We start from the raw sequence: 26,430 nt of genomic DNA, 5'->3' as shown, positions 1-26,430 counted from the left end.
ATATGTATTTAAGAAATAGCTAATCGTTGAATAATAATGTTGTGAAATCCATCTTCCCCTCCGACGATAATTTCATTTTCCCACAGGAAATTTCTGTACGGAAAGACTTTCTCACATAACTGAAGTGCGCAGTATTTGCAGAATTAATTTTGAAAGGCATAGTAACAGAAAGCGAAAGAGGTAGAAATACTAATTAATTAATGACACAATAATTAATTCATGAATAATTAATTATTAATTGTAAGTAATAAAATTACGTAAATTACGATTTAATTTATGTAACAAACTTCTATATGTGTATATGTTTATTACGTATATGACGAGTTTAGTCCCTTTGTAAATATTTCTCTCTTTACAGTAAAGCTTGAATTTTGTACCAAATGTTTAAGAATGACCCCTGAATCACAAAGGACGCAGGAAAACTAGTCTAAACAACCCAAAAATACTTTAGCGTAAAGAGCAGGGTAGTGTGGAGGAGACAAACCCCCTTTTATACGTAATCTTTTATGTTCATCTAAGTTTTAATACTGCCCATGACTTTCAGCTGAAAAATTTTTTTTCTCTTTTTTTTTATAAAACATTGTTAGAAAATACGCCCCCCCCTTCATGGAAATTCTCTTCCCTCGTACAAAATTCCCTCACAGAAAGTTCCCCCCTACGTAAACCCAACTCCCAAGTCGAATTCCTGCAGGACCTGACGTATGATTTTGCATTTTGACGAAAGATTATCAAGTCCTAAATATAACTAATTGACCTATTACAATAATAAAATGGCTATCTTTAAAAAAAAAAAAAATAGCGTATAAGCGAGCTATTGATGAGAAGCAGCCCTTTTAATACGAATTATTAACTTTTTGTATTAAGTTTTAATGTTACTCCTTAGGTAAAGTTAAGAGAAAACTATATTTTTATGAAACAACTGATCGTTTTTTAAATAATGTTGTTAAGCCCATCTCCCACTCCGAGGAAAATTTCATTTTCCCACAGGATTTTTCTCTAATGAAAGATTCTATCACGTAATTGAAGCGTAGTATTTGCAGAATTAATTTTGCAATGCACAGTAACAGAACGCGATAGAGGTAGAAATTTGTTATATTTACTCGTAGTGCCTAAATTGAACAATTTTCAATTGAATGAATGAACGAAAGGATATATCTTTGCCCTCAGCCATATCCAACTCATTTCAAGACTAGACGTTAATAAGTAAAGATATTGCTCTTTGGGTAAAAAAAAAATGGCTACCTTCAATTCAATGGTAACGTATTTTCAATTTATTGAGTGTCATAGACGTATTACACTAAACACATTCAAGAAGTGAATAAATAATAATCTGGAAAATATATATAAAAATATGATGAAAACAAAAATTATAGTAAGAAAATAATGGAAACTACAACCAAAAACCGAATCAGAATACAAACTCTGTACATAAGCTATTTAATTAAAATATATCACCTTGTTATTCATGTCTTTGAGACGTAAACTGTACCTAATACAGAAAAGTAATCATATGTTATCGCACGGTCTAATACGTAAATATCTAATGAGCTTTTCATAGTAAGTAAAAATTTGAAATTTTCTGTATAATGTTACAAGCATACGTTTTTTAACTGGCAACCCCCCCCCCCCCCCGACCCACTCGTTCCCCCCAAAAATTGTAAATTTATCTGTTATAACAGTAAAAACCTTAATTTAAAAAAAAAATTAAAGTAGTTTATGAACTGTTGTAGCATTCTTCATATTTTCCGTTTATTTAAGGTACCAAAGTAGAAGTTAATACTTCGTTGCCTTATCCCTCGCTTCAAATCCTACGATTGCCATTTCAATTTTAGAATTTATCTTTCAATAATATATGCATATAGTTTTTTAATTATTTATAGTTAAAAAATATATAATACATATGTAGCTCATTGTATATATTGTCAATGAGTTTTGACACCCGTTAATTATGTTTTATGTTATTGTTTCTTCCGTATATAAATGGGGCTGTTCCCTCCTCGACGCCGGTCTCTTTGTGCTAAGGTTAAACAATAAAAATTTTTTTAAAAAATTTTTTTAAAAAAAAATGGCTACTTTCAATTCAATGGTAACGTATTTTCAATTTATTGAGTGTCATAGACGTATTACACGAAACACATTCAAGAAGTAAAGAAATAATAATGGGGAAAATATATATAAAAATATGATGAAAATATAAATTAATTTTGAAAGGCATAGTAACAGAAAGCGAAAGAGGTAGAAACTTGTATGTAAATGTAATGCAGAATTTGAGCAATTCTCAATTGAATAAAAGAAAAAATCTTCGCCCTCAGCCATATCCAACTCATTTCAAGAATAGGCGTTGATAGTTTTAGATAGTGCTTTTCGGGGGAAAATTAAAAGAAAAATGGAAATCGTAAATTTAATGGTAATTTATTTTCAATGTATTTAGCGGCTGATACGCATTGCACCAAACACATTCTAAAAGTGAGTAAAGGTAAATCACAAAGAAATATAATGAAATATGATGGAAATATAAATTGTAGTAAGAAGTAATGGAAACTACAAAAAAGAAATAATCAAAATACTAACTTTACACATTAACTATTTAATATAAATATACCTACCTCATAGTTCATGTCCCTCAGACAATTGAACTGTACCTAGTATAGAGAGAGAAACCTGTTGTTCGCAGATTCGAATTCTGGGTTGCTTTTGGTCTCATACGTAAATATTTAGAAATTTTCTTTATAATCTTACAGTTGTACATTATCTAACTGGACAAACCCCTTCTCCCCCCTAAATAAAATAAGATAAATTTGTCTTTAATGAATAGGAAATGATATTTAACACCTAATATACTTATATCAAATGGATTCAGTTTATGAACTGATTTAGCAGTGTTTATATCTTCTATTTATTTAAGGTACCCCAAGTAAAATTTAATACTACGTTGGTTTATTCTTGGCCTCAAATCATACGATTGGCCGTTCAATGTTTGATTTTGTCCTATAAATCATATGTATTATTCAATTATGTTTAAAAACAAATTATATAATATATATGTTGATCATTTTATATATTGTCAATAAATTTTGAGACACGTAAATAATGTTTAATCTTTGTTTCATCACAGTTGAATCAATTAACAGGTAAATTTGTAAGAAAGACGCAATGCGCGAATACAAAGAAAATAAAAAATAAGTTATATATTACACCTTAGGGGAGTTATGGGAAAGGTATAGCTGGACTGCATGCAAAATCTGACAGCTACAGTTCGTTACCACGAACTGTTTGATTAAGTAAAAATTGTTTAATAACGTCACTTTTTGGAATGGGGTCGGGACTTTGACCTAGTTTATTTAACATTTAATGGTTATATTTGTATAATGGTTAATATTATGTCGGAAAAGTAAAATTGTTTAATAATACGAGTATAGTAACTCCCAAATCCAAAACCTATAGTAAGTATCCCATGATTTTGCGAGCTACAAGAATGGGTATCACATTCTAATTGAGAATAATTTTATAAAATTAAAATTTATTATTTCAAAAAAAATAACTGGAGACCCTTCCCCCCTTAGAAGAATTCCTATAGGACAAAAGGCATGATTAAGCATTTTCTAGAAGGATTGTCGTAACCTTAAAATAGCAAATCAATTTATTATAATTTATAGGATACTTCCAACGACGACATGAACCTATTAGTAATGGACGATCTTCTACCATCTGGCCAAAGAAGTATAGTTGATGAGGAGATTTTGGCCTTGTCCCAAGCCAATAGTTTTGGACAATTGGAAGAGAAAAAGGTAAACATTAAAATGTTGTAGTTCCGAATGTTTAGAATTTGATTTTGAAAAGAATTATATTACTATTTAAAAAGTTAAATACATATTCAGAAAAATTTAATTTAAGAATGATATGTATTAGCGTAATTATTAATACATATTATTAATCCCTACGAAAACATTCCTCCTTCAAGCAGTAAGAAATTGGAAAAGAAATTTATTAGTTTTCAAAAGAAATTGTTGAATTAAGTGTTGCGTTATCTTAGAAAGTTCAAATTTTAGTTTTGAACTATTCAATTGCTATAATTAAAAAAAAAATGTTCGTACGCAATATGCCAAATCTGTAGTTATTTTTTCTTGTAATAAAATGCGTTTCACCAAATTATTTTATTATTGACTTGCAAAAGGATGAATCATTCATTAGCAAGTGTTAATTTTAATTATATTATTCTGATTTGGTAGCATATTACCTTCATAATGATTAAGTTACTCACTCAAACATTATAACAACCAAAAAATAATATAGATTTATTAAGTGGTTGAATTTAATATCTAATTTGATATTAAGTGCCGCTTTTAAAGTGCCGAAACCCTATAGGCAAGTGTGTATTCTCCTAATGAGCCCTTGTGTTGGGTTGTTGCCTATGAATTATTTGTATCTTCTCTTTTTTTTTATTTTTTCTTTTTTTTATGTTTGGTAAATTACGACTACCACTTACTGACGACACGACTGCCTGTCCGTGGATTATTCTTTATGGTGGATTGTGTATGGCTATGCTGTTTGACCTGTGTGATTGTATGGATGAGTAGGGTTAAGGCCTCATTCAAGTGCTGATCTATATTAATAACTAATGTAGGAAAATAGTCTTCTTTTTCTCCTTCTGTTTTTTTTTTTTTTTTTTTTTTTTTTTTTTTTTTTTTTTTTTTTTTTTTTTTGTGTTGTTGTACTGGTCTTTTCTCTTTTCATTATAGAATTGAAATTTATAATTTGAAAATATGTAATCGATAATTCCCAATTTTTTGTATAATGTTTCAAATGGGCCAATTTTTTTATTCTAGAAAACATTTGCTTCACTTAAAATAATTTTGCCATAGATTTGGGAATGAATAAATTATTTGTTTTCAAGATGATATTGTAAACATGTTGAATAGGTCTGTTAACATATTACCTTCGTATTGTTTCAGTATTTCAGCCAAACATTATCGCTAAAAAAAAGAAAATAGAGATTTATTTAGCGATTCAATTTTAGTTTTAATAAAAATGAAACATGATATGTCAATGACTTACATAGGTTATTATTGGGGCAATTGTATTGTGTATTTGAAAACGCGAGAAGCATTGGCGCTACATATCCAATATCCCTCTCTAATAATATAAGGTCGCTGTAACTTATCGTATTGTTTGTTGATGTTTAAGATTGTCAAATTCCAAAAATGGACAGAATGTGATGTTAGTATGTAAAAAATTGATTGCATTGAATATTATAAGTAGACTATGGACGATCAGAAAGAAAAGAGTGGCTGAGAGTCAAAACTGTGGTTGGTAGTAAATAATCAGACAGCTTCTGCCCCTCCCCGTTAATTATTCATCACGGTACCTATTTGGAGCTATGTTAACTGTACCTGAAATAACACACTCATTGCTCTAATTAGCATTAAATATCTTTCCGTTAATATTTATACTTGTTCAATCATATTAGTTCATAATATAATTATCCGAATGTTTTTATTTTAATATATGATATGAATTAATATTCATTAATTCTGGTTACAGTATTTTAAATTATAAATCTTGTGAATTTACCAAACCTACTTTTTAATCTATGCTAATGATATATTCTAGATGAACAAAATGGAATTTTGTCATCACCTATACGAAAAAGTAATGAAATTTGTAAAAATGGACGATGCAAATGAAGTAATGAATGAAATAGAGACAATGGCAAAGAACGATGTCACTATGAAAATTAGAGTAAGTATCGACTGAAATAAATTGTCAGTACTCAGAGGCAAATTCTATGAAATTAGTACAAAATTTGATAAATTAAATCAAAATAGTGAAAAACCTATAAAAAAAACAGTTTGCAATAAATAGGTTTTATTTTTTTATGGCAATTGATGCCTAATTAGTCATATGTGAAAAAATTATAGAGTGTAGTAAAAGATATAATTGACTGTAGAAAAATAAAGAAAATTAAGCAATATATCTAATGAAGTTATTTCAATAAATTGACATATGATTAAAATGTAAATATTTTTAATTATTAGTATTTATATTTATTAGACTTTGCATAGTTTTTTAACGAAGTTAAAATGCAGATAAAATAATAATAATAAACGAATGTACGACAATTATTAAAATAAATTCCTGTGACAAGTTTCGAAGGGTTATATTTTCTTTCTTTATATAAATTTATTTCTATGAATTAGTTTCTATTAGTAAGCGAGAGATCAGACAAAGAGAAGTGACAGACTTAATTGGAGATATATAATTTTGGCTAGATATTTGCAAATTAGAATATTTGCAATTGGCTAGATATTTGCAATTAGGGGGAGGGGTACGGTATTCGGACAGTGTGAAGTTACAGAACAATTCATTATTGTTAATATGCACATTAATTTTACGTAGTGCATTAATGATTCAGACCCAGTCTATTTCCCAAGTTTGTTTATAAAGTGTGAAAGGAAAAATCGTTCAATTTAATATATTCAATTAGGATTGAGCATGAGAGAAACAGGTTCTAATTGGATGAAGAATGGTATGTCGGCGCTGTATAATATAAATACCCCAAAAAATTATGTATCATAATAATGAATATAGACGCTAAAAAGGTTTTGGAATAGAATCTCGGCAATGAATACAAATATGGGTTGCCACCTCATTGTAGAAATAACCATTGTTATATGTTATTGAATTTATGTTTTTCAATGATCCGCAACAACAATAATTCATTGCTTGAGTTTAGAAGCAAATGTGGGACAAGACCGGGATTTATTAACGTTCTCGGACAGGCCGAATTATAGATGTTGATTTCCTCTTTTAGACAATTGTTTCCATACAAGGGTTTGTTAATGCAAATAATTATTATGCCTTTAAATATAGTCAAGACTGAAGTATTCTTTCCAGAAATTTTTTTTTTAACATAAATGTTATGTGTAGTAAATAAATTTGTTTGCATTTTCAAAAAGTGATGTCGTAATACTTATATTTCAATTCGAATTTTGACTATGTTTCCAATTATTTTTTGCAAGTGATCTAATACAGTATCTAATGTTATTTATGTAATAGAATTTTGTATTGTTAAACGCGTACAAAATTAACAGTAAATTCTTGAAACTATATTATCTAAATGTATGTTTATGATTTCATATAAACATGTTAAAACTTGTTATTCTCAATTCTGATTTTTTAAATTGATATTAAAATAAAAAATTAATGGTTGTTATATAATTATGAAATTTATCACGATTTAACATTGATATCCAGTAAAAATTATTGTATCCAACCTTTCTTATCATATATATATATATATATATATATATATATATATATATATATATATATATATATATATATATATATATATATATATATATATATATATATGAATAAACTTATTTGTAGTTTTTATTTTTAGGTTGGAGCTGTGAAAATTTATTTCAAAAAAAAAATAATAAAGAGGTATTAGAGGGGCATTTGAAAATGAGCAAAATTTATGCCCAGATAAAGCACGACAGCGAAAGCTGGAGGATGTTCCTCCAGAAAGAGGACGCTGTTCGTTCTGCACACAATGTGTACAGCTCAATTAATGACAGCGAAGAATGTAAGTACAAAGATCATTTGCTTATCCTAATGACAAGCACACTCTTCTTCTTTACATTTGTATCTAAATTATTCTTATTTGAAATAGTTGTCTCTAAATAAGTGAGTGTGTTTACTACTGAAATAAAGTTAACATTTAAATAAATTCCCCATTTATTTGAAGACATTTTGGGAAAAAATTGTTTATTTCTTATTGTATTGTTTTAAGGTATCATTACGACCAAAATGCTTTTATAATGCACACTCACTTGTTTATAGAACAACATATGACTTTAAAAATGTATTACCACAAATCTTGGGGTAGTAATTTGTGCTAGTTTAGTTATGTCTCTAATAGTTCTCTTGATCCCGGAAGCGACTCTTTCTATAGTCATCGATTTTCTTTTTGTATGGCCCCTTCTAATAATATTAAATGTATTCATGGTAATAAAATAGAAGTTCCGATAAAGAATTAAAAAAATTATATATTTTAATATAAAATTTTAAACATAAAATAAAATACCTGTTGATTTACAAATAATGGTCATGAAATAAATATATTGTTTGAATTTTTTTACAATCTATAAGTGTAATAAATCGAAAGTTTTGGAACAATTTACAAAAACAGATAATAAAATAAAAAATATTTTAATTGAAGTCTAATAATTTAATAATATGTATACTTTAGCAATGAACGAGTTCTAAAACAAATTATGTCTCTAAAAGACTCATAATAGTACTCTCTTCTATTTGATTTAAAAATGACATAAAATCACTCAGTATTCAGCTGAGGTTGCCAATACTCCCCTCAGTTTAGAGATGGGATAGACACTAATGATACAGGACAGAATAGTTAAATTTTATTTGCTTTTAGACCTCCCTAAACTGATTTTCAGTGTAATGAAAATTCTAATTCCTATTTAAACTTTTAGATTACTTGTGTTACCTATTTGTATTTTCTTCATATTTAAAAAAAGATCATTCATTTAGTACATAAATAACAACTTAATTCATTTTGCAGCATTGAAATTGAATGAAGAGGAGTGGCTCAGGAGAGGTTTTGCAGAGTATCGGAGCAAAGTTTTAAAAAAATTAAACATAAGGTCGATGATTCAGCAGAGGGCGCACAAGGCAGAATGGGTGAGTGCATTCATGATTAATTTTATTTGATAAATTTAAATTCAATTCTCAATGGACATTTCTATTGTAATGATTATTAAAAAGTGTTTAATTGATGTTTTATAAGAAAATTAATTCAAATAAGCTTGATCCTGTGTTGGAGGTTTGTCTTTGAAATCAGACGTAAAACGGCAGTGAAAGGCATCCAACAACCCATGAGACACGAGCACCACCAGGAAATTCCCCAAGAGTGGACGGTGAATCCTTTATTTTTACCAAGATTCGAATGGTTATATTTTATTTTCATTGTTTTATCAAGGGATCATTGCCCCCTTCCCTCCTATTGATATTCGCGCCACGAGTTTCTCTATTCAAATTAGAAAAAGAAAATAATAAAAAAAAACCCTCTTCCCTCCGATTGATATCTGTACCATGAGTTTCTCTATTCAATTTAAGTTAATCTATTCTAAGTTAATAAAAAAGTTGCTAAAAAAGTTAATTCGGGAATGTTTTTCTACACTTCACAGTGTAACTATCGGAGAATATTTCGTGAGTATTTACGCCCTATAGTAAATATGTTCCTATTTGTTTTACCTATATTTCACCACTGTGTTGTACAATCCTCCAAATTTCATTTCAACTGTTCTTTTTATTCAGCTACTGAAAGCATAGTCACAATATTTGGCAACCAAAAGACATTTGGCAACATTGGCATTTGGCAACCTTCGCATAAAAGACATTTGTGGCCATATCCATAAGTCATGAAAACAGTACCAACTAATGAAGGTACAAAACCTATAATTAAAGAAGGCATCTTTTAAGAATTTGGATGAAAAATATGCGGCTATTTTCTATGAACAGCTCCCGAAGGACAACTATCATCATATACCTGAGGTATATTTCCATTTTAAGTAGTTTAAAAGAATTCCTATGGTCCTTATTAAAAGAGCTTCCTGTCTTAATGTAACAAAAGAAATCAATAATATAAAACGTTTCAGTAATAAACCATTTATTAATGGGTTAGATGCATTTATAACATTTCTACTATAAGTTAAGCTTGTGCAAGTTTATATAGAAGACATTTTATGTAAAATATTTGTATAAGGTTATAAAATTTAATTCATATATAAAATTGTATAAATTAAATATACAGAGCAACGAAAGTAAAAATGATAAAATTAAGATTTAAATGAAAATTATACACAATTTTTCATTTCAAATATTTCAACAAGTTTAGTCCATAGGCCTACTATATTTATACTATACAAAGAAAAGAAGGGCGGCTCTTGTCTACGAGACAAGGAGACAACTTGACTCAGTAACTGATTAAATAAAAAACAACAGGTTTTTCAACTAAAAGTAAGGAGCAACATTAAAACTCAAAACAAACAGAAGTTATCACGTATATGAGAGGGGTTGCCCCCTCCTCAGCATCACTTCTGACGCTGAAGTTCGTCGACACCTTAAAAAAAAAACTTATTGTTTTAATTAAACAACCCTTGTGTTTTACGAGTCGCTCTTTAAAAAATGGGGCAAAATTGAAACTTAAGCGTGAAGAGCGAGGTGTTGAGGAGAGGGCAGCCCCTCCTATACTAATAACTTCTGTTTGTTTTAAGTTTGAGTGTTGTTCCTTACTTTCAGTTAAAAGAACTTCTTTTTGTTTAATTTCTGATCGTTTTTTAAATAATGGCCCCTATTCTGGGCCCCTAGATGGGGCCCAGAATATTAAACTGATTTTTGGAAACCGGAGGGATGTCGGGGCTTGCTCCGCTCCCTTCACGCGTTGGCCCGGTATTGCAGTACCTCCGGGATCGGGATGCCCAAGCTGGATCCAAGTCCCCATGCATCTTTATCGAAAATAGTTCGTAATTATAAACTGCTGAAATTTAAATTGAGCCAATATTCGATAAAATGGCTGAAGCGATTGTTTTTGGCCTCAGGCGGCTTGGTTCTACGGTGAGTTGTTGATAGTAGTAATGACTAAAGCCCCCCCCCCCTGTCTGATTGTTAGAGAGAAAATAATTGGCAAAGTCAGTAGAACGGTCACTGGGTTCTCAGAAATTAGAGTTTCAACTTTTCACTCAAATTGATAAGAGAGTGAGAAACCCCTGATTTTCTTTTCTCAAAAAGGTAAACTTGCATTTAAACAATCTAGAGGCTTGCATATGAAAATGAAATGGGGCATTCCTATTTTCAAAAACAATTCAGAGACTTGATTCACTGCTGAGAAAAAAGTTTTGTAAAGCTGCATCTGTTTAATAAATTAGAGTTTCTGAGTGGCATTCAAAGCAACCGGATTTATGTCGAAAGACAAAAGTAAAATGTTAGTTTTGAACAATTCATACTTACCTGGCTGGGAAGCTGTCTTGATCATGAAGGAGGCGCTCCCAGGGTGAGGCCTTTCCATTGCACCTCGGATTGGCTGACCCCTGTGATTACCCCAAATGGGGGTAACTCAACAGCGTAATTTTTGGTAGTGGGGGACTGCGTTCGCGCGGACCCCTGTTCACACATTGAATAGGTTTCTTCCTTTGAGCCCGTACTATGTTGTAATTTTGTGAACTGAAAGGAAAAGTATGCAAATTGATAATGTTTAAACCAAGTAATTTAGAACATCTCTTAAATAAACACATTTTGTTATTCTTAGTCTTGTATTAAAGCAAATGATGGGGTATCAATGACCAGTCGCCTTCCTCCAGAACCGTCCTAAATTTTACACAAGTCTATTTTGCCTCCAGAGGGAGAAGACTTTGTGATGGGCCTGTACGAAATTGGAAGGGAAATGATTCTTGTATTTATTTGTTAAGCCCTTAGATGGCGTAAAAGCGATTCAAGTCCCAGCTACATTTAGTCCTCTTTTGTTTCGTTTTAAAAAGTAACTATTTCCTGGATTTATTATCCTTAGAGCATAGCCACGTAATTTATTTAGGCTAAAAAGTAAAAGGCAAAGCATTGCTCAAGAAATGTGAACAAAATTAACTCTTTCTACTAAGTCCTTCTAGCTCGACTTCATCTTATAGGACTTTTTTTTCATTTCTTTTGCTTTTCTACAGTGGCGTAATTTCGTCAAAATCCAAACTTGAAGGGGATGGAGGAGCAAAGATGGAACCCTTTGTCCAAAATAAAGTGAAAATAGCAGTAAAAACTAAAAAGAAGCCATTTGGTACCACAGAGGCACTATTTAGTACTCTAAAAAAGCTGTAAATTTACTTTAAAAAAAAAGAAAAAAAAGAGATGTGTTTCTGTAGATCCTTAAATTTATAGGTTTATATTAGTTTAGACTCAATTTTGGAAGAAACTAAATTTCAGAAGGGGGTAGGGGAATGAGGTTTGGGGGAGGGGAAAAACAAGGTTTGGGAGGGGCAGTTGCACCTTACAGCTCCATAACAAATTACGACCCTACTTTTCTATGGTTTCAAACCTTAGAGTTGTTTAATAAGCTTTGATCAAATTCTCCTATAAAACTGGAGTTCTACTTGAAGGCTATCTATTCTTCAAGACAGTCTTCTGGGCTTCATGGTTAGTAAGAAGATGGAATTATAGAATTACTCAAGTAAATGATAAATGAAAAGGACAAATACTTATACAATAAAGTAAGCAATCATTTATTTGATAAAGTCTCACTGTTTCGTGTCTGTGTATCTTTCTTAGGTGATTGAAAATTCAGCTTTTGTTTCCATATTTGAAGCAAATTTAATAATCTCTTAATAAAACTTGCATTGTTACCATGTAGTATATATGGAAAACCAGTTGTTTTAATTCAGGGAAGGAAATTTTCTCTACAAGATGTTTTTCCTGCATTCCTCCTCTTAGACTGAAAAAAATCTCTTCGTGGTATTATCATTGAAAAGGGGCTTGTTTTTTTTCTTTGTATTTTTGTTAAAGAAATTGAAAAAACAACGAGATTCCCCTGCCTGGAATCTGGAGAATACTGAATTTCACCCCCTCTCTCCTTCCCCTTGGGCTGTGTGTTTACAAATCTATTTTGAGCAAGGAATACAAAAAAAAAAAAAAAAAAAAAACATCGGAAACTTGTTTAAATGCATTGCGCTACGTTTTAACGAGTCGGACAAAAATATCGGGGATTAGCTCATTGGGTCCAGCCTTGTCCCCTAGTTTCCATGAATTGGCGCTTTTGATCAATACCAGTGGTGTCGACTGGTGGATTGACAATTTTTATTGCAAATCAGGGTGTTTTTTGGGGTATTTTTGCAAAAGAAAGTAAAAAAAACAAAACAAGAGAATTGTTCTCTCTGGATTTCGAAAAAAACTCTTCTCTGTCCCCCACCCCTTTAATTGCCGTGAATTAACGTTATTCATCAATGCTGGTTCCGATCATTGTCAGCTAAAGGGCCAAGAGAATATTATCTCTGATTTAAGATGTTATCTTTTCTGATTTTGGCTTTTTGAGTGACAATTTTGTCCAAGTCTTGATTGGAAAATTTACCGTTTACCATTAAAATTTAAAGATAAACTTTGATATTATGGGAAATGTTTCGTACTGTTTACAAAAATCTAAAAACAAAGTGATAAGTTAATTGAATGTTATTTGAGAATTGGAACCGAAAGAAATTTTGTGACAAACTTTGTTACTCGTATTCTTATAATTCTTTTGACAATCCTTGTTAAAATATCGCCTCTCGGCCTTTTGGCTAAGATCAAAGTGTAGTATCTGTTCTTATCAGCTTAATATCTGATACGGCCCCTACATGGGGCCCAGAATATTAAACTGATTTTTGGAAACCGGAGGGATGTCGGGGCTTGATCCGCTCCCTTCACGCGTTGGCTTGGTATTGTAGTACCTCCGGGATTGGCGCACCCCTTTCGAGGGGAAACCAAAGTCCACTAACCCTAACCAATGGTGGGTACAATACGTTATTAAATGTGAAGAGGGGCCCTGCCGTTAGTTACTTAGTTCTTGAATACATTGAAATTTTTTTTTTTTCATATGAAAAAAAGAAGAAACTGTATAAAATTTATAACAATTAATGGTGAAAAAGCCAATGGGTGGACGCCATAATTAATTTAAAGTGCCCAAGCTGGATCCAAGTCCCCATGCATCTTTATCGAAAATAATTCGTAATTATAAACTGCTGAAATTTAAATTGAGCCAATATTCGATAAAATGGCTGAAGCGATTGTTTTTGGCCTCAGGCGGCTTGGTTCTACGGTGAGTTGTTGATAGTAGTAATGACTAAAGCCCCTCCGCCCCCCCCCCTGTATGATTGCTAGAGAGAAAATAATTGGCAAAGTCAGTAGAACGGTGACTGGGTTCTCAGAAATTAGAGTTTCAACTTTTCAGTCAAATTGATAAGAGAGTGAGAAACCCCTGATTTTCTTTTCTCAAAAAGGTAAACTTGCATTTAAACAATCTAGAGGCTTGCATATGAAAATGAAATGGGGCATTGCTATTTTCAAAAACAATTCAGAGACTTGATTCACTGCTGAGAAAAAAGTTTTGTAAAGCTGCATCTGTTTAATAAATTAGAGTTTCTGAGTGGCATTCAAAGCAACCGGATTTATGTCGAAAGACATTAGTAAAATGTTAGTTTTGAACAATTCATACTTACCTGGCTGGGGAGCTGCCTTGATCATGAAGGAGGTGCTCCCAGGGTGAGGCCTTTCCATTGCACTTCGGATTGGCTGACCCCTGTGATTACCCCGAATGGGGGTAACTCAACAGCGTAATTTTTGGTAGTGGGGGACTGCGTTCGCGCGGACTCCTGTTCACACGTTGAATAGGTTTCTTCCTTTGAGCCCGTACCATGTTGTAATTTTGTGAACTGAATGGAAAAGTATGCAAATTGATAATGTTTAAACCAAGTAATTTAGAACATCTCTTAAATAAACACATTTTGTTATTCTTAGTCTTGTATTAAAGCAAATGATGGGGTATCAATGACCAGTCGCCCTCCTCCAGAACCGTCCTAAATTTTACACAAGTCTATTTTGCCTCCAGAGGGAGAAGACTTTGTGATGGGCCTGTACGAAATTGGAAGGGAAATGATTCTTGTATTTATTTGTTAAGCCCTTAGATGGCGTAAAAGCGATTCAAGTCCCAGCTACATTTAGTCCTCTTTTGTTTCGTTTTAAAAAGTAACTATTTCCTGGATTTATTATCCTTAGAGCATAGCCACGTAATTTATTTAGGCTAAAAAGTAAAAGGCAAAGCATTGCTCAAGAAATGTGAACAAAATTAACTCTTTCTACTAAGTCCTTCTAGCTCGACTTCATCTTATAGGACTTTTTTTCATTTCTTTTGCTTTTCTACAGTGGCGTAATTTCGTCAAAATCCAAACTTGAAGGGGATGGAGGAGCAAAGATGGAACCCTTTGTCCAAAATAAAGTGAAAATAGCAGTAAAAACTCAAAAGAAGCCATTTGGTACCACAGAGGCACTATTTAGTACTCTAAAAAAGCTGTAAATTTACTTTAAAAAAAAAAGAAAAAAAAAGAGATGTGTTTCTGTAGATCCTTAAATTTATAGATTTATATTAGTTTAGACTCAATTTTGGAAGAAACTAAATTTCAGAAGGGGGTAGGGGAATGAGGTTTGGGGGAGGGGAAAAACAAAGTTTGGGAGGGGCAGTTGCACCTTACAGCTCCATAACAAATTACGACCCTACTTTTCTATGATTTCAAACCTTAGAGTTGTTTAATAAGCTTTGATCAAATTCTCCTATAAAACTGGAGTTCTACTTGAAGGCTATCTATTCTTCAAGACAGTCTTCTGGGCTTCATGGTTAGTAAGAAGATGGAATTATATAATTACTCAAGTAAATGATAAATGAAAAGGACAAATACTTATACAATAAAGTAAGCAATCATTTATTTGATAAAGTCTCACTGTTTCGTGTCTGTGTATCTTTCTTAGATGATTGAAAATTCAGCTTTTGTTTCCATATTTGAAGCAAATTTAATAATCTCTTAATAAAACTGGCATTGTTACCATGTAGTATATATGGAAAACCAGTTGTTTTAATTCAGGGAAGGAAATTTTCTCTACAAGATGTTTTCCCTGCATTCCTCCTCTTAGACTCAAAAAAATCTCTTCGTGGTATTATCATTGAAAAGGGGCTTGTTTTTTTTTCTTTGTATTTTTGTTAAAGAAATTGAAAAAACAACGAGATTCCCCTGCCTGGAATCTGGAGAATACTGGATTTCACCCCCTCTCCCCTTCCCCTTGGGCTGTGTGTTTACAAATCTATTTTGAGCAAGGAATACAAAAAAAAAAAAAAAAAAAAAAACATTGGAAACTTGTTTAAATGCATTGCGCTACGTTTTAACGAGTCGGACAAAAATATCGGGGATTAGCTCATTGGGTCCAGCCTTGTCCCCTAGTTTCCATGAATTGTTGTAAAGCTGCATCTGTTTAATAAATTAGAGTTTCTGAGTGGCATTCAAAGCAACCGGATTTATGTCGAAAGACATAAGTAAAATGTTAGTTTTGAACAATTCATACTTACCTGGCTGGGAAGCTGCCTTGATCATGAAGGAGGCGCTCCCAGGGTGAGGCCTTTCCATTGCACTTCGGATTGGCTGACCCCTGTGATTACCCCAAATGGGGGTAACTCAACAGCGTAATTTTTGGTAGTGGGGGACTGCGTTCGCGCGGACCTCTGTTCACACATTGAATAGGTCTCTTCCTTTGAGCCCGTACTATGTTGTAATTTTGTGAACTGAAAGGAAAAGTATGCAAATTGATAATGTTTAAACCGAGTGATTTAGAACATCTCTTAAATAAACACATTTTGTTTTTCTTAGTCTTGTATTAAAGCAAATGATGGGGTATCAATGACCAGTCGCCATAATTAAATTAAATTGCCTAAACTGATTGAATTCCTGATGCATTTTGTTTTTGAAAATACTCCGTAATTATCAAATACTGATTTTTAAATTGACCTTGGAATCGAATCCAATTGCTGAAATTTGAATTACGTCACAAAGGCTAGTCTTAAAAAGTGAAATGCCCTTGGTCACCACACATTTCATCAAGTCTATTGTATTGGCAACATATCAGACTAAGAATTCCTTCACTACCGCTAAGCTTCTTGGAATATTTTAATAGGGGGGCCTTTGGCTACAGCAATTGATCGACCATTCAGCTACATTACAATTATTTTTGGGCCTGATTACTGAATATTTATGGTATTTTCTGCGGATGTAGTTTTAGTAGCATGTCATTAAAGTTGCCCATGAATTGCTGTTCATTGAATATGTTTTCGCATCATATGATCTTTTGGCCCGTATTTACTTGATTGAACATTGAATTTCTTATTGCTTTCGAACCTTGTTAAAAAAAACCACGAGGATTTACTAGGATTTATTTTTATATACCCAAGTGAACCTTAGCAATTTTCATAGCTCTGGCCTCTCCTCATATCGAGTTAATCTTTCGCCTTTTACTAAAGATTACCGTGGGGAGGGGCACTTGATGAGTCTTAACAAATTTTTGAATGCCGAAAGGCAGACTAGTCTACACAATTGTTGTATGTTTTAATATTTCAAGATTACCTATCTAGATATTAATATTATTTAGATACTATCTTACTTATCAAGATATTAGGGTTGTCAGACAAGTAACCCTGGAAAATGCGAGATAATTGAAGTCGTTTATGAACAAAAATCCAATCTTTTCAAAAATATAAAACAAATTGTGAACTAATGGGCAATTAGTAAAACGGGACAAATAATTGTGAAATATGGCACAACTTCCAGGGGTGTCTAAATAAGCTATGTTTATAGGGAAGTAGACGTGATTAGTGTTGTTAGTCGCCTACAGTCCTTCAGTTGACAAGTGGTTGGCTAGATGTTTGTTGTTATCTTTTGCAGATTACATCCAGGGAAGCTACTTTTCAGCGGGTAAGGGCTGCTCGAAGGCACTCTTGGTGCAATAGTGTGCCAAGTCCTAGGCGCTCTTGACTCCCAAATCTCTTAGGGCCCTCATTCCTCCCTCGTCTAGGAACTGTATTTCCATTCCAGTTTAGGGGATTCCTTTAAAATGAGGAGTTTTGAGATCTTACAGGGGCAAATCCTTTCATTTGAGAACTCCATTGGTTTCTAGACACAATACTCAGTCTGGGAGGAGAACACGATCCAAGAGACAATTCTCTGTGTGAAGGGAAAAGAGAATCAACAAGCGATTCTCCAAGTGAAGGGAGACCAAGAAACGGGTCTGTGAGGAGGGAGAAGCCTGGAGTCTAAATGCAAATATAACACAAAATCCCTGTGATTTACCACCTCAAAGTTTTATCTTCGTTGATACATTCGGGGAGTCTGAAGTATGGCATTCTAAAAGCTAAACTAATGATTCCTCGGTCTAAAATTACTGAAATACATTCTACAACATATTTTGGCACAAGGAATTGGTGTGGTCAGGACTGGCCCATTTTTCTTTTGCAGGCCTTCCTCCAGAACCGTCCTAAATTTTACACAAGTCTATTTTGCCTCCAGAGGGAGAAGACTTTGTGATGGGCCAATGGGCCTGTACGAAATTGGAAGGGAAATGATTCTTGTATTTATTTGTTAAGTCCTTAGATGGCGTAAAAGCGATTCAAGTCCCAGCTACATTTAGTCCTCTTTTGTTTCGTTTTAAAAAGTAACTATTTCCTGGATTTATTATCCTTAGAGCATAGCCACGTAATTTATTTAGGCTAAAAAGTCAAAGGCAAAGCATTGCTCAAGAAATGTGAACAAAATTAACTCTTTCTACTAAGTCCTTCTAGCTCGACTTCATCTTATAGGATTTTTTTTTTCATTTCTTTTGCTTTTCTACAGTGGCGTAATTTCGTCAAAATCCAATTTTGAAGGGGATGGAGGAGCAAAGATGGAACCCTTTGTCCAAAATAAAGTGAAAATAGAAGTAAAAACTAAAAAGAAGCCATTTGGTACCACAGAGGCACTATTTAGTACTCTAAAAAAGCTGTAAATTTACTTTAAAAAAAAAGAAAAAAAAAGAGATGTGTTTCTGTAGATGCTTAAATTTATAGGTTTATATTAGTTTAGACTCAATTTTGGAAGAAATTAAATTTCAGAAGGGGGTAGGGGAATGAGGTTTGGGGGAGGGGAAAAACAAGGTTTGGGAGGGGCAGTTGCACCTTACAGCTCCATAACTAATTACGACCCTACTTTTCTATGGTTTCAAACCTTAGAGTTGTTTAATAAGCTTTGATCAAATTCTCCTATAAAACTGGAGTTCTACTTGAAAGCCATCTATTCTTCAAGACAGTCTTCTGGGCTTCATGGTTAGTAAGAAGATGGAATTATAGAATTACTCAAGTAAATGATAAATGAAAAGGACAAACACTTATACAATAAAGTAAGCAATCATTTATTTGATAAATTCTCACTGTTTCGTGTCTGTGTATCTTTCTTAGGTGATTGAAAATTCAGCTTTTGTTTCCATATTTGAAGCAAATTTAATAATCTCTTAATAAAACTTGCATTGTTACCATGTAGTATATATGGAAAACCAGTTGTTTTAATTCAGGGAAGGAAATTTTCTCTACAAGATGTTTTTCCTGCATTCCTCCTCTTAGACTCAAAAAAATCTCTTCGTGGTATTATCATTGAAAAGGGGCTTGTTTTTTTTCTTTGTATTTTTGTTAAAGAAATTGAAAAAACAACGAGATTCCCCTGCCTGGAATCTGGAGAATACTGGATTTCACCCCCTCTCCCCTTCCCCTTGGGCTGTGTGTTTACAAATCTATTTTGAGCAAGGAATACAAAAAAAAAAAAAAAAAAAAAAAAAAAAAAAAAAAAAAAAAAAAAAAAAAAAAAAAACATCGGAAACTTGTTTAAATGCATTGCGCTACGTTTTAACGAGTCGGACAAAAATATCGGGGATTAGCTCATTGGGTCCAGCCTTGTCCCCTAGTTTCCATGAATTGGCGCTTTTGATCAATACCAGTGGTGTCGACTGGTGGATTGACAATTTTTATTGCAAATCAGGGTGTTTTTTGGGGTATTTTTGCAAAAGAAAGTAAAAAAAAAAAAACAAGAGAATTGTTCTCTCTGGATTTCGAAAAAAACTCTTCTCTGTCCCCCACCCCTTTAATTGCCGTGAATTAACGTTATTCATCAATGCTGGTTCCGATCATTGTCAGCTAAAGGGCCAAGAGAATATTATCTCTGATTTAAGATGTTATCTTTTCTGATTTTGGGATTTTTGAGTGACAATTTTGTCCAAGTCTTGATTGGAAAATTTACCGTTTACCATTAAAATTTAAAGATAAACTTTGATATTATGGGAAATGTTTCGTACTGTTTACAAAAATCTAAAAACAAAGTGATAAGTTAATTGAATGTTATTTGAGAATTGGAACCGAAATAAATTTTGTGACAAACTTTGTTACTCGTATTCTTATAACTGTTTTGACAATCCTTGTTACAATATCGCTTGTCGGCCTTTTGGCTAAGATCAAAGTGTAGTATCTGTTCTTATCAGCTTAATATCTGATGCGGCCCCTACATGGGGCCCAGAATATTAAACTGATTTTTGGAAACCGGAGGGATGTCGGGGCTTGCTCCGCTCCCTTCACGCTTTGGGCCGGTATTGCAGTACCTCAGGGATCGGCGAACCCCTTTCGAGGGGAAACCAAAGTCCATGAACCCTAACCAATGGTGGGTACAATACGTTATTCAATGTGAAGAGGGGCCCTGCCGTTAGTTACTTAGTCCTTGAATACATTGAAAATCTTTTTTTTCATATGAAAAAAAGAAGAAACACTGTATAAAATTTATAACAATTAATGGTGAAAAAGCCAATGGGCGGACGCCATAATTAATTTAAAGTGCCCAAGCTGGATCCAAGTCCCCATGCATCTTTATCGAAAATAGTTCGTAATTATAAACTGCTGAAATTTAAATTGAGCCAATATTCGATAAAATGGCTGAAGCGATTGTTTTTGGCCTCAGGCGGCTTGGTTCTACGGTGAGTTGTTGATAGTAGTAATGACTAAAGCCCCTCCCCCCCTGTATGATTGTTTGCCTGATTATGATTGTTTAAATCTCTCCACTTGGGCTGTCCCCTTCCCCTTGGGCTGTGTGTTTACAAATCTATTTTGAGCAAGGAATACAAAAAAAAAAAAAAAAAACATCGGAAACTTGTTTAAATGCATTGCGCTACGTTTTAACGAGTCGGACAAAAATATCGGGGATTAGCTCATTGGGTCCAGCCTTGTCCCCTAGTTTCCATGAATTGGCGCTTTTGATCAATACCAGTGGTGTCGACTGGTGGATTGACAATTTTTACTGCAAATCAGGGTGTTTTTTGGGGTATTTTTGCAAAAGAAAGTAAAAAAAAACAAAAAACAAGAGAATTGTTCTCTCTGGATTTCGAAAAAAACTCTTCTCTGTCCCCCACCCCTTTAATTACCGTGAATTAACGTTATTCATCAATGCTGGTTCCGATCATTGTCAGCTAAAGGGCCAAGAAAATATTATCTCTGATTTAAAATGTTATCTTTTCTGATTTTGGCTTTTTGAGTGACAATTTTGTCCAAGTCTTGATTGGAAAATTTACCGTTTACCATTAAAATTTAAAGATAAACTTTGATATTATGGGAAATGTTTCGTACTGTTTACAAAAATCTAAAAACAAAGTGATAAGTTAATTGAATGTTATTTGAGAATTGGAACCGAAATAAATTTTGTGACAAACTTTGTTACTCGTATTCTTATAATAGTTTTGACAATCCTTGTTAAAATATCGCTTCTCGGCCTTTTGGCTAAGATCAAAGTGTAGTATCTGTTCTTATCAGCTTAATATCTGATACGGCCCCTACGTGGGGCCCAGAATACTAAACTGATTTTTGGATACCGGACGGATGTTGGGGTTTGCTCCGCTCCCTTCACGCGTTGGCCAGGTATTGCAGTACCTCCGGGATCGGTGCACCCCTTTCGAGGGGAAACCAAAGTCCATGAACCCTAACCAATGGTGGGTACAATACGTTATTCAATGTGAAGAGGGGCCCTGCCGTTAGTTACTTAGTCCTTGAATACATTGAAAATCATTTTTTTTTCATATGAAAAAAAGAAGAAACACTGTATAAAATTTATAACAATTAATGGTGAAAAAGCCAATGGGCGGACGCCATAATTAATTTAAAGTGCCCAAGCTGGATCCAAGTCCCCATGCATCTTTATCAAAAATAGTTCGTAATTATAAACTGCCGAAATTTAAATTGAGCCAATATTCGATAAAATGGCTGAAGCGATTGTTTTTGGCCTCAGGCGGCTTGGTTCTACGGTGAGTTGTTGATAGTAGTAATGACTAAAGCCCCCCCCCCCCTGTATGATTGTTAGAGAGAAAATAATTGGCAAAGTCAGTAGAACGGTCACTGGGTTCTCAGAAATTAGAGTTTCAACTTTTCAGTCAAATTGATAAGAGAGTGAGAAACCCCTGATTTTCTTTTCTCAAAAAGGTAAACTTGCATTTAAACAATCTAGAGGCTTGCATATGAAAATGAAATGGGGCATTCCTATTTTCAAAAACAATTCAGAGACTTGATTCACTGCTGAGAAAAAAGTTTTGTAAAGCTGCATTTGTTTAATAAATTAGAGTTTCTGAGTGGCATTCAAAGCAACCGGATTTATGTCGAAAGACATAAGTAAAATGTTAGTTTTGAACAATTCATACTTACCTGGCTGGGGACCTGCCTTGATCATGAAGGAGGCGCTCCCAGGGTGAGGCCTTTCCATTGCACTTCGGATTGGCTGACCCCTGTGATTACCCCAAATGGGGGTAACTCAACAGCGTAATTTTTGGTAGTGGGGGACTGCGTTCGCGCGGACCCCTGTTCACACATTGAATAGGTCTCTTCCTTTGAGCCCGTACTATGTTGTAATTTTGTGAACTGAAAGGAAAAGTATGCAAATTGATAATGTTTAAACCAAGTAATTTAGAACATCTCTTAAATAAATACATTTTGTTTTTCTTAGTCTTGTATTAAAGCAAATGATGGGGTATCAATGACCAGTCGCCATAATTAAATTAAATTGCCTAAACTGATTGAATTCCTGATGCATTTTGTTTTTGAAAATACTCCGTAATTATCAAATACTGATTTTTAAATTGACCTAGGAATCGAATCCAATTGCTGAAATTTGAATTAAGTCACAAAGGCTAGTCTTAAAAAGTGAAATGCCCTTGGTCACCACACATTTCATCAAGTCTATTGTATTGGCAACATATCAGACTAAGAATTCCTTCACTACCGCTAAGCTTCTTGGAATATTTTAATAGGGGGGCCTTTGGCTACAGCAATTGATCGACCATTCAGCTACATTACAATTATTTTTGGGCCTGATTACTGAATATTTATGGTATTTTCTGCGGATGTAGTTTTAGTAGCATGTCATTAAAGTTGCCCATGAATTGCTGTTCATTGAATATGTTTTCGCATCATATGATTTTTTGGCCCGTATTTACTTGATTGAACATTGAATTTCTTATTGCTTTCGAACCTTGTTAAAAAAAACCACGAGGATTTACTAGGATTTATTTTTATATACCCAAGTGAACCTTAGCAATTTTCATAGCTCTGGCCTCTCCTCATATCGAGTTAATCTTTCGCCTTTTACTAAAGATTACCGTGGGGAGGGGCACTTGATGAGTCTTAACAAATTTTTGAATGCCGAAAGGCAGACTAGTCTACACAGTTGTTGTATGTTTTAATATTTCAAGATTACTTATCTAGATATTAATATTATTTAGATACTATCTTACTTATCAAGATATTAGGGTTGTCAGACAAGTAACCCTGGAAAATGCGAGATAATTGAAGTCGTTTATGAACAAAAATCCAATCTTTTTAAAAATATAAAACAAATTGTGAACTTATGGGCAAATAGTAAAAAGGGACAAATAATTGTGAAATATGGCACAACTTCCAGGGGTGTCTAAATAAGCTATGTTTATAGGGAAGTAGACGTGATTAGTGTTGTTAGTCACCTAGTTGCCTACAGTCCTTCAGTTGACAACAGTGTTTCCACTTTGAGGGATTTATCCCTTTCTGAGGGATTTCTAGGCCTTCCGCGGGATTACTTTCTCTAAAAAGGGATACGGGATTTTCCAGGGATAATTGAGATATTAAGGGATTTTCCCTATTAAAATAGAGATATTCAGGATTTTCAGTTTTGATGGTGTATTCAAGGATTTTTGTTGGTGTTTGGTGCAGCTTCCAGAATTTTTTATCTTTCTGTGTAAGGATTTTGTATTTCGTCAGTATGAGCGATATAGTGAGCTACGCGCCAACTTTTTCAAAATTGCTTGGCTTTTAATAAAAACAAAATATAAACATGATATTTACTTTGACTGCAATGTGTAAGAGCATGCACATTTGAAGGTCATGTTCGATCGTTTGTCTATTTTCATCCTGTGCTTTCACCTTTTGGGCGAATGTGGCAAAAATTTTTGTATTGTTGGTTTAACAAACAAAAATAATGTTCTGTTCTTTGACTCTTGAACGAGAGGTTGAATTCTGCATTCGTTAGTATCCATGCTCAAGATAGGAGAATGCAAATTTTGGGATTTAGTTTTGAAGTTTTTTTTGTAAAAAAAATTATAGTGTTTGCATCTTCCAGTGCTTTTCAGTTCGTTCGGAGAGATTTTTATTGAAAACAATCGGGTGCTCAGACAGAAGCACACAGATGGACTTCGTGGACCAGGAAACCAGTAGCTAACTGTCGTGATTAGCATGAGAGGGATTTTTCAATGGATTATTGTTTAACCAAAAAGGGATTTTTCGTCTCTGATTCGGGATTTTTCAAAAAAGAAAGTGGAAACACTGATAGAAAGGCCTCACCCTGGGAGCGCCTCGTTCATGATCAAGGCAGCTCCCTAGCCAGGTAAGTATGAACAGGGCTGCCAAATTTTTTTTTAAGGATTGTGTCATATTTTTTCCAAAAATGTGCTTTTTGTGTCATCTCAGATTCCATAATGTGTCACAAAATGTGTCATTTTTTTTGCCATAAGTGGTATCATATTTAATTGTCAAATCTTTATTTAGAGTTTTGAAGATATAATCTTTTCCAAATCAGTTCAAAAAGGAGTAAACTTAACCTTATCCTATTATCTTGGGATCATGACCTTTTTATGACGTCATGAAAGAAATAGAAATATTCGATTAAATTAATGTTACACACTATGAATTTGTGTCTGGGCGGCCAACGAGGCAAGTTTACTTTAATAAAAGTTTTAGGGACAATCAACTCCGACAGCAAATTGAAAATAGACTTTTCGTATGACGTCGTAAACGTAATCGGCTTTATTGGCTAAGCTTTTTATTTACTCAATATGTAAGCCATTCAACCAGCTTCAATCTAGTATTTCTGTCATATTTTTTGGTGCCTTTTTAGGCCAGATGGATTATTCTGAAGGAAAGAAATCTCTGGAAATTTGTAATCTTGTCCAAGGTTGGATACCCCTCCTATACTCCTAAAAATGGGAGTTGCTGCTTATGCACACAGCTTTGGTAAACTGCATGCTGTTTAATTTTTACTATTAAGTACGTACTCAATCAAGAAACCAATTAAGTTCAGAAATTCAGCATGCATTTTGATTTGAAATTTCCGCCTATGGCTGTTTTTTTTTGCGTAGTTTAAATTTTAAATACGGTGATGGCATCTGTCCTGTATTCTGCACTGTTTGTGTACTACTGCCACCGTTAGGCAGCGCTATTCCCTTCCATTAATTTGTACCTTTTCTGGAGGTAGAAAATTGAAACTTTACTTTTCTTTTATTACCATTTAAAAATCAAGACTAGGATGACAAAAATGTGCCATTTTTGTCGATTGTGTAATTTTTTATTGAAAAATGTGTCATTTTCGTCGATTGTGTCATCATTTCGACTGAATGTGTCATTGTGTCACGCAACATCAAATAGTGTCATTTTAACACAAAATTTGTCAATTTGGCAGCCATGCTGCCAAATTTAAACGACCAGATACTATTCTGCATATGAAAGGGGCTGTCCCCTCTGCAACGCCTCTCTCTTTACTCTAAAGTTTTCTTTATTGTTTAAAAAATAGAGTTGGGACATATTCAAAGTTTAGCATAAAGAGCGAGGCAATAATGAAGGGATAGCCCCTTTCATGTAGGAAATATTTTCTTTTCGGCTTAAGTTTTAATGTCGCTCCATACTTTCAGTGAAAAGAAAACTTGTTTTGTACATAATTTCTGAACTTTTTTCAACTAATGCAGGTTCAAATGCTGTTAGCACTTTTAAATTTATTCTTATTCTAATTAAACAGCCTTCGTGTTTCAGTTGCCGGTCTACAAATATTGGGACAGACAGTCAAACTTTAGCATAGAGAGCAAGTTGTTGAGGAGGGGGCAACCCCTCATATATTGAATAATTTCTATTCGTTTTGAGTTGTAGGGTTGTACCTTACTTTCAGTTAAAAAAACTTCTTGTTTTTCAAAAATAATGCCGGTGAATCTGGCTCACCCTGTATGAAATACACCCCCCCCCCTCATGGAACACTCCACAGTGGAAATTTCATCCAGTGTAAAGTGCCCCCCCCCCGTCAAATTTCCTCAAGACAGTTCCACTCTCGCTGAAAATCGCCCCTCCCTGTAAAATCGCTTGTGAATGATTCAGCCAGAAAAGTTCTTCTTAGCGTTCTTTCATTTGAATAGGAATTTAAGGACTCTATAGGACTCTATAATCAGATTATCGATCACTCCAGAAATGCCCCCTTCCGTGGATATTATTTCCTGGAAATCAACCACGCAGAAAAT

At 33.5% G+C, this 26,430-nt stretch overlaps 1 protein-coding gene, 9 non-coding genes and 1 pseudogene across 12 annotated transcripts; all 11 read left to right on the top strand.

Annotated features, from left to right (window-relative positions):
• Nucleotides 1-298: 298 nt before the first annotated feature.
• LOC136040093 (uncharacterized) lies at nucleotides 299-9,576 on the top strand. Of its 3 annotated transcripts, XM_065724183.1 has the most exons (6): nucleotides 2,063-2,086; nucleotides 3,657-3,788; nucleotides 5,611-5,739; nucleotides 7,406-7,591; nucleotides 8,591-8,709; nucleotides 9,346-9,576. In XM_065724183.1, the coding sequence occupies exons 1-4, from the start codon at nucleotides 2,066-2,068 to the stop codon at nucleotides 7,454-7,456; spliced, it is 333 nt and encodes a 110-aa protein (XP_065580255.1). In that variant the 5' UTR covers nucleotides 2,063-2,065; the 3' UTR covers nucleotides 7,457-7,591; nucleotides 8,591-8,709; nucleotides 9,346-9,576. The 3 variants fall into 3 exon arrangements, with proteins under 3 accessions (XP_065580254.1, XP_065580255.1, XP_065580253.1); XM_065724182.1 differs by lacking the exon at nucleotides 2,063-2,086 and adding an exon at nucleotides 299-1,255 and having other exon boundaries at nucleotides 8,591-9,576; XM_065724181.1 differs by having other exon boundaries at nucleotides 8,591-9,576.
• Nucleotides 9,577-10,283: 707 nt separating this feature from the next.
• On the top strand, nucleotides 10,284-10,513 carry LOC136040441 (U2 spliceosomal RNA; annotated as a pseudogene).
• A 516-nt stretch (nucleotides 10,514-11,029) lies between these two features.
• Nucleotides 11,030-11,193, top strand: LOC136040474 (U1 spliceosomal RNA). Its single transcript, XR_010620758.1, has one exon. It is a non-coding gene; the product is annotated as a U1 spliceosomal RNA (small nuclear RNA).
• Nucleotides 11,194-13,320: 2,127 nt separating this feature from the next.
• LOC136040515 (U2 spliceosomal RNA) lies at nucleotides 13,321-13,512 on the top strand. The gene has a single exon (XR_010620792.1). It is a non-coding gene; the product is annotated as a U2 spliceosomal RNA (small nuclear RNA).
• A 738-nt stretch (nucleotides 13,513-14,250) lies between these two features.
• Nucleotides 14,251-14,414, top strand: LOC136040448 (U1 spliceosomal RNA). The gene has a single exon (XR_010620735.1). It is a non-coding gene; the product is annotated as a U1 spliceosomal RNA (small nuclear RNA).
• A 1,731-nt stretch (nucleotides 14,415-16,145) lies between these two features.
• LOC136040459 (U1 spliceosomal RNA) lies at nucleotides 16,146-16,309 on the top strand. The gene has a single exon (XR_010620745.1). It is a non-coding gene; the product is annotated as a U1 spliceosomal RNA (small nuclear RNA).
• Nucleotides 16,310-17,049: 740 nt separating this feature from the next.
• LOC136040452 (U5 spliceosomal RNA) lies at nucleotides 17,050-17,165 on the top strand. Its single transcript, XR_010620739.1, has one exon. It is a non-coding gene; the product is annotated as a U5 spliceosomal RNA (small nuclear RNA).
• Nucleotides 17,166-20,080: 2,915 nt separating this feature from the next.
• Nucleotides 20,081-20,272, top strand: LOC136040429 (U2 spliceosomal RNA). Its single transcript, XR_010620719.1, has one exon. It is a non-coding gene; the product is annotated as a U2 spliceosomal RNA (small nuclear RNA).
• A 1,123-nt stretch (nucleotides 20,273-21,395) lies between these two features.
• On the top strand, nucleotides 21,396-21,587 carry LOC136040514 (U2 spliceosomal RNA). Its single transcript, XR_010620791.1, has one exon. It is a non-coding gene; the product is annotated as a U2 spliceosomal RNA (small nuclear RNA).
• Nucleotides 21,588-22,322: 735 nt separating this feature from the next.
• On the top strand, nucleotides 22,323-22,486 carry LOC136040436 (U1 spliceosomal RNA). The gene has a single exon (XR_010620726.1). It is a non-coding gene; the product is annotated as a U1 spliceosomal RNA (small nuclear RNA).
• A 740-nt stretch (nucleotides 22,487-23,226) lies between these two features.
• On the top strand, nucleotides 23,227-23,342 carry LOC136040451 (U5 spliceosomal RNA). Its single transcript, XR_010620738.1, has one exon. It is a non-coding gene; the product is annotated as a U5 spliceosomal RNA (small nuclear RNA).
• Nucleotides 23,343-26,430: the final 3,088 nt, after the last annotated feature.

Source organism: Artemia franciscana, chromosome 20 (genome assembly GCF_032884065.1).
Source record: "Artemia franciscana chromosome 20, ASM3288406v1, whole genome shotgun sequence".
In the NCBI taxonomy this organism is placed as follows: domain Eukaryota; kingdom Metazoa; phylum Arthropoda; class Branchiopoda; order Anostraca; family Artemiidae; genus Artemia; species Artemia franciscana.
The sequence above is the reverse complement of the archived record's forward strand: the minus strand, read 5'-3'. Positions and strand labels throughout refer to the sequence as shown.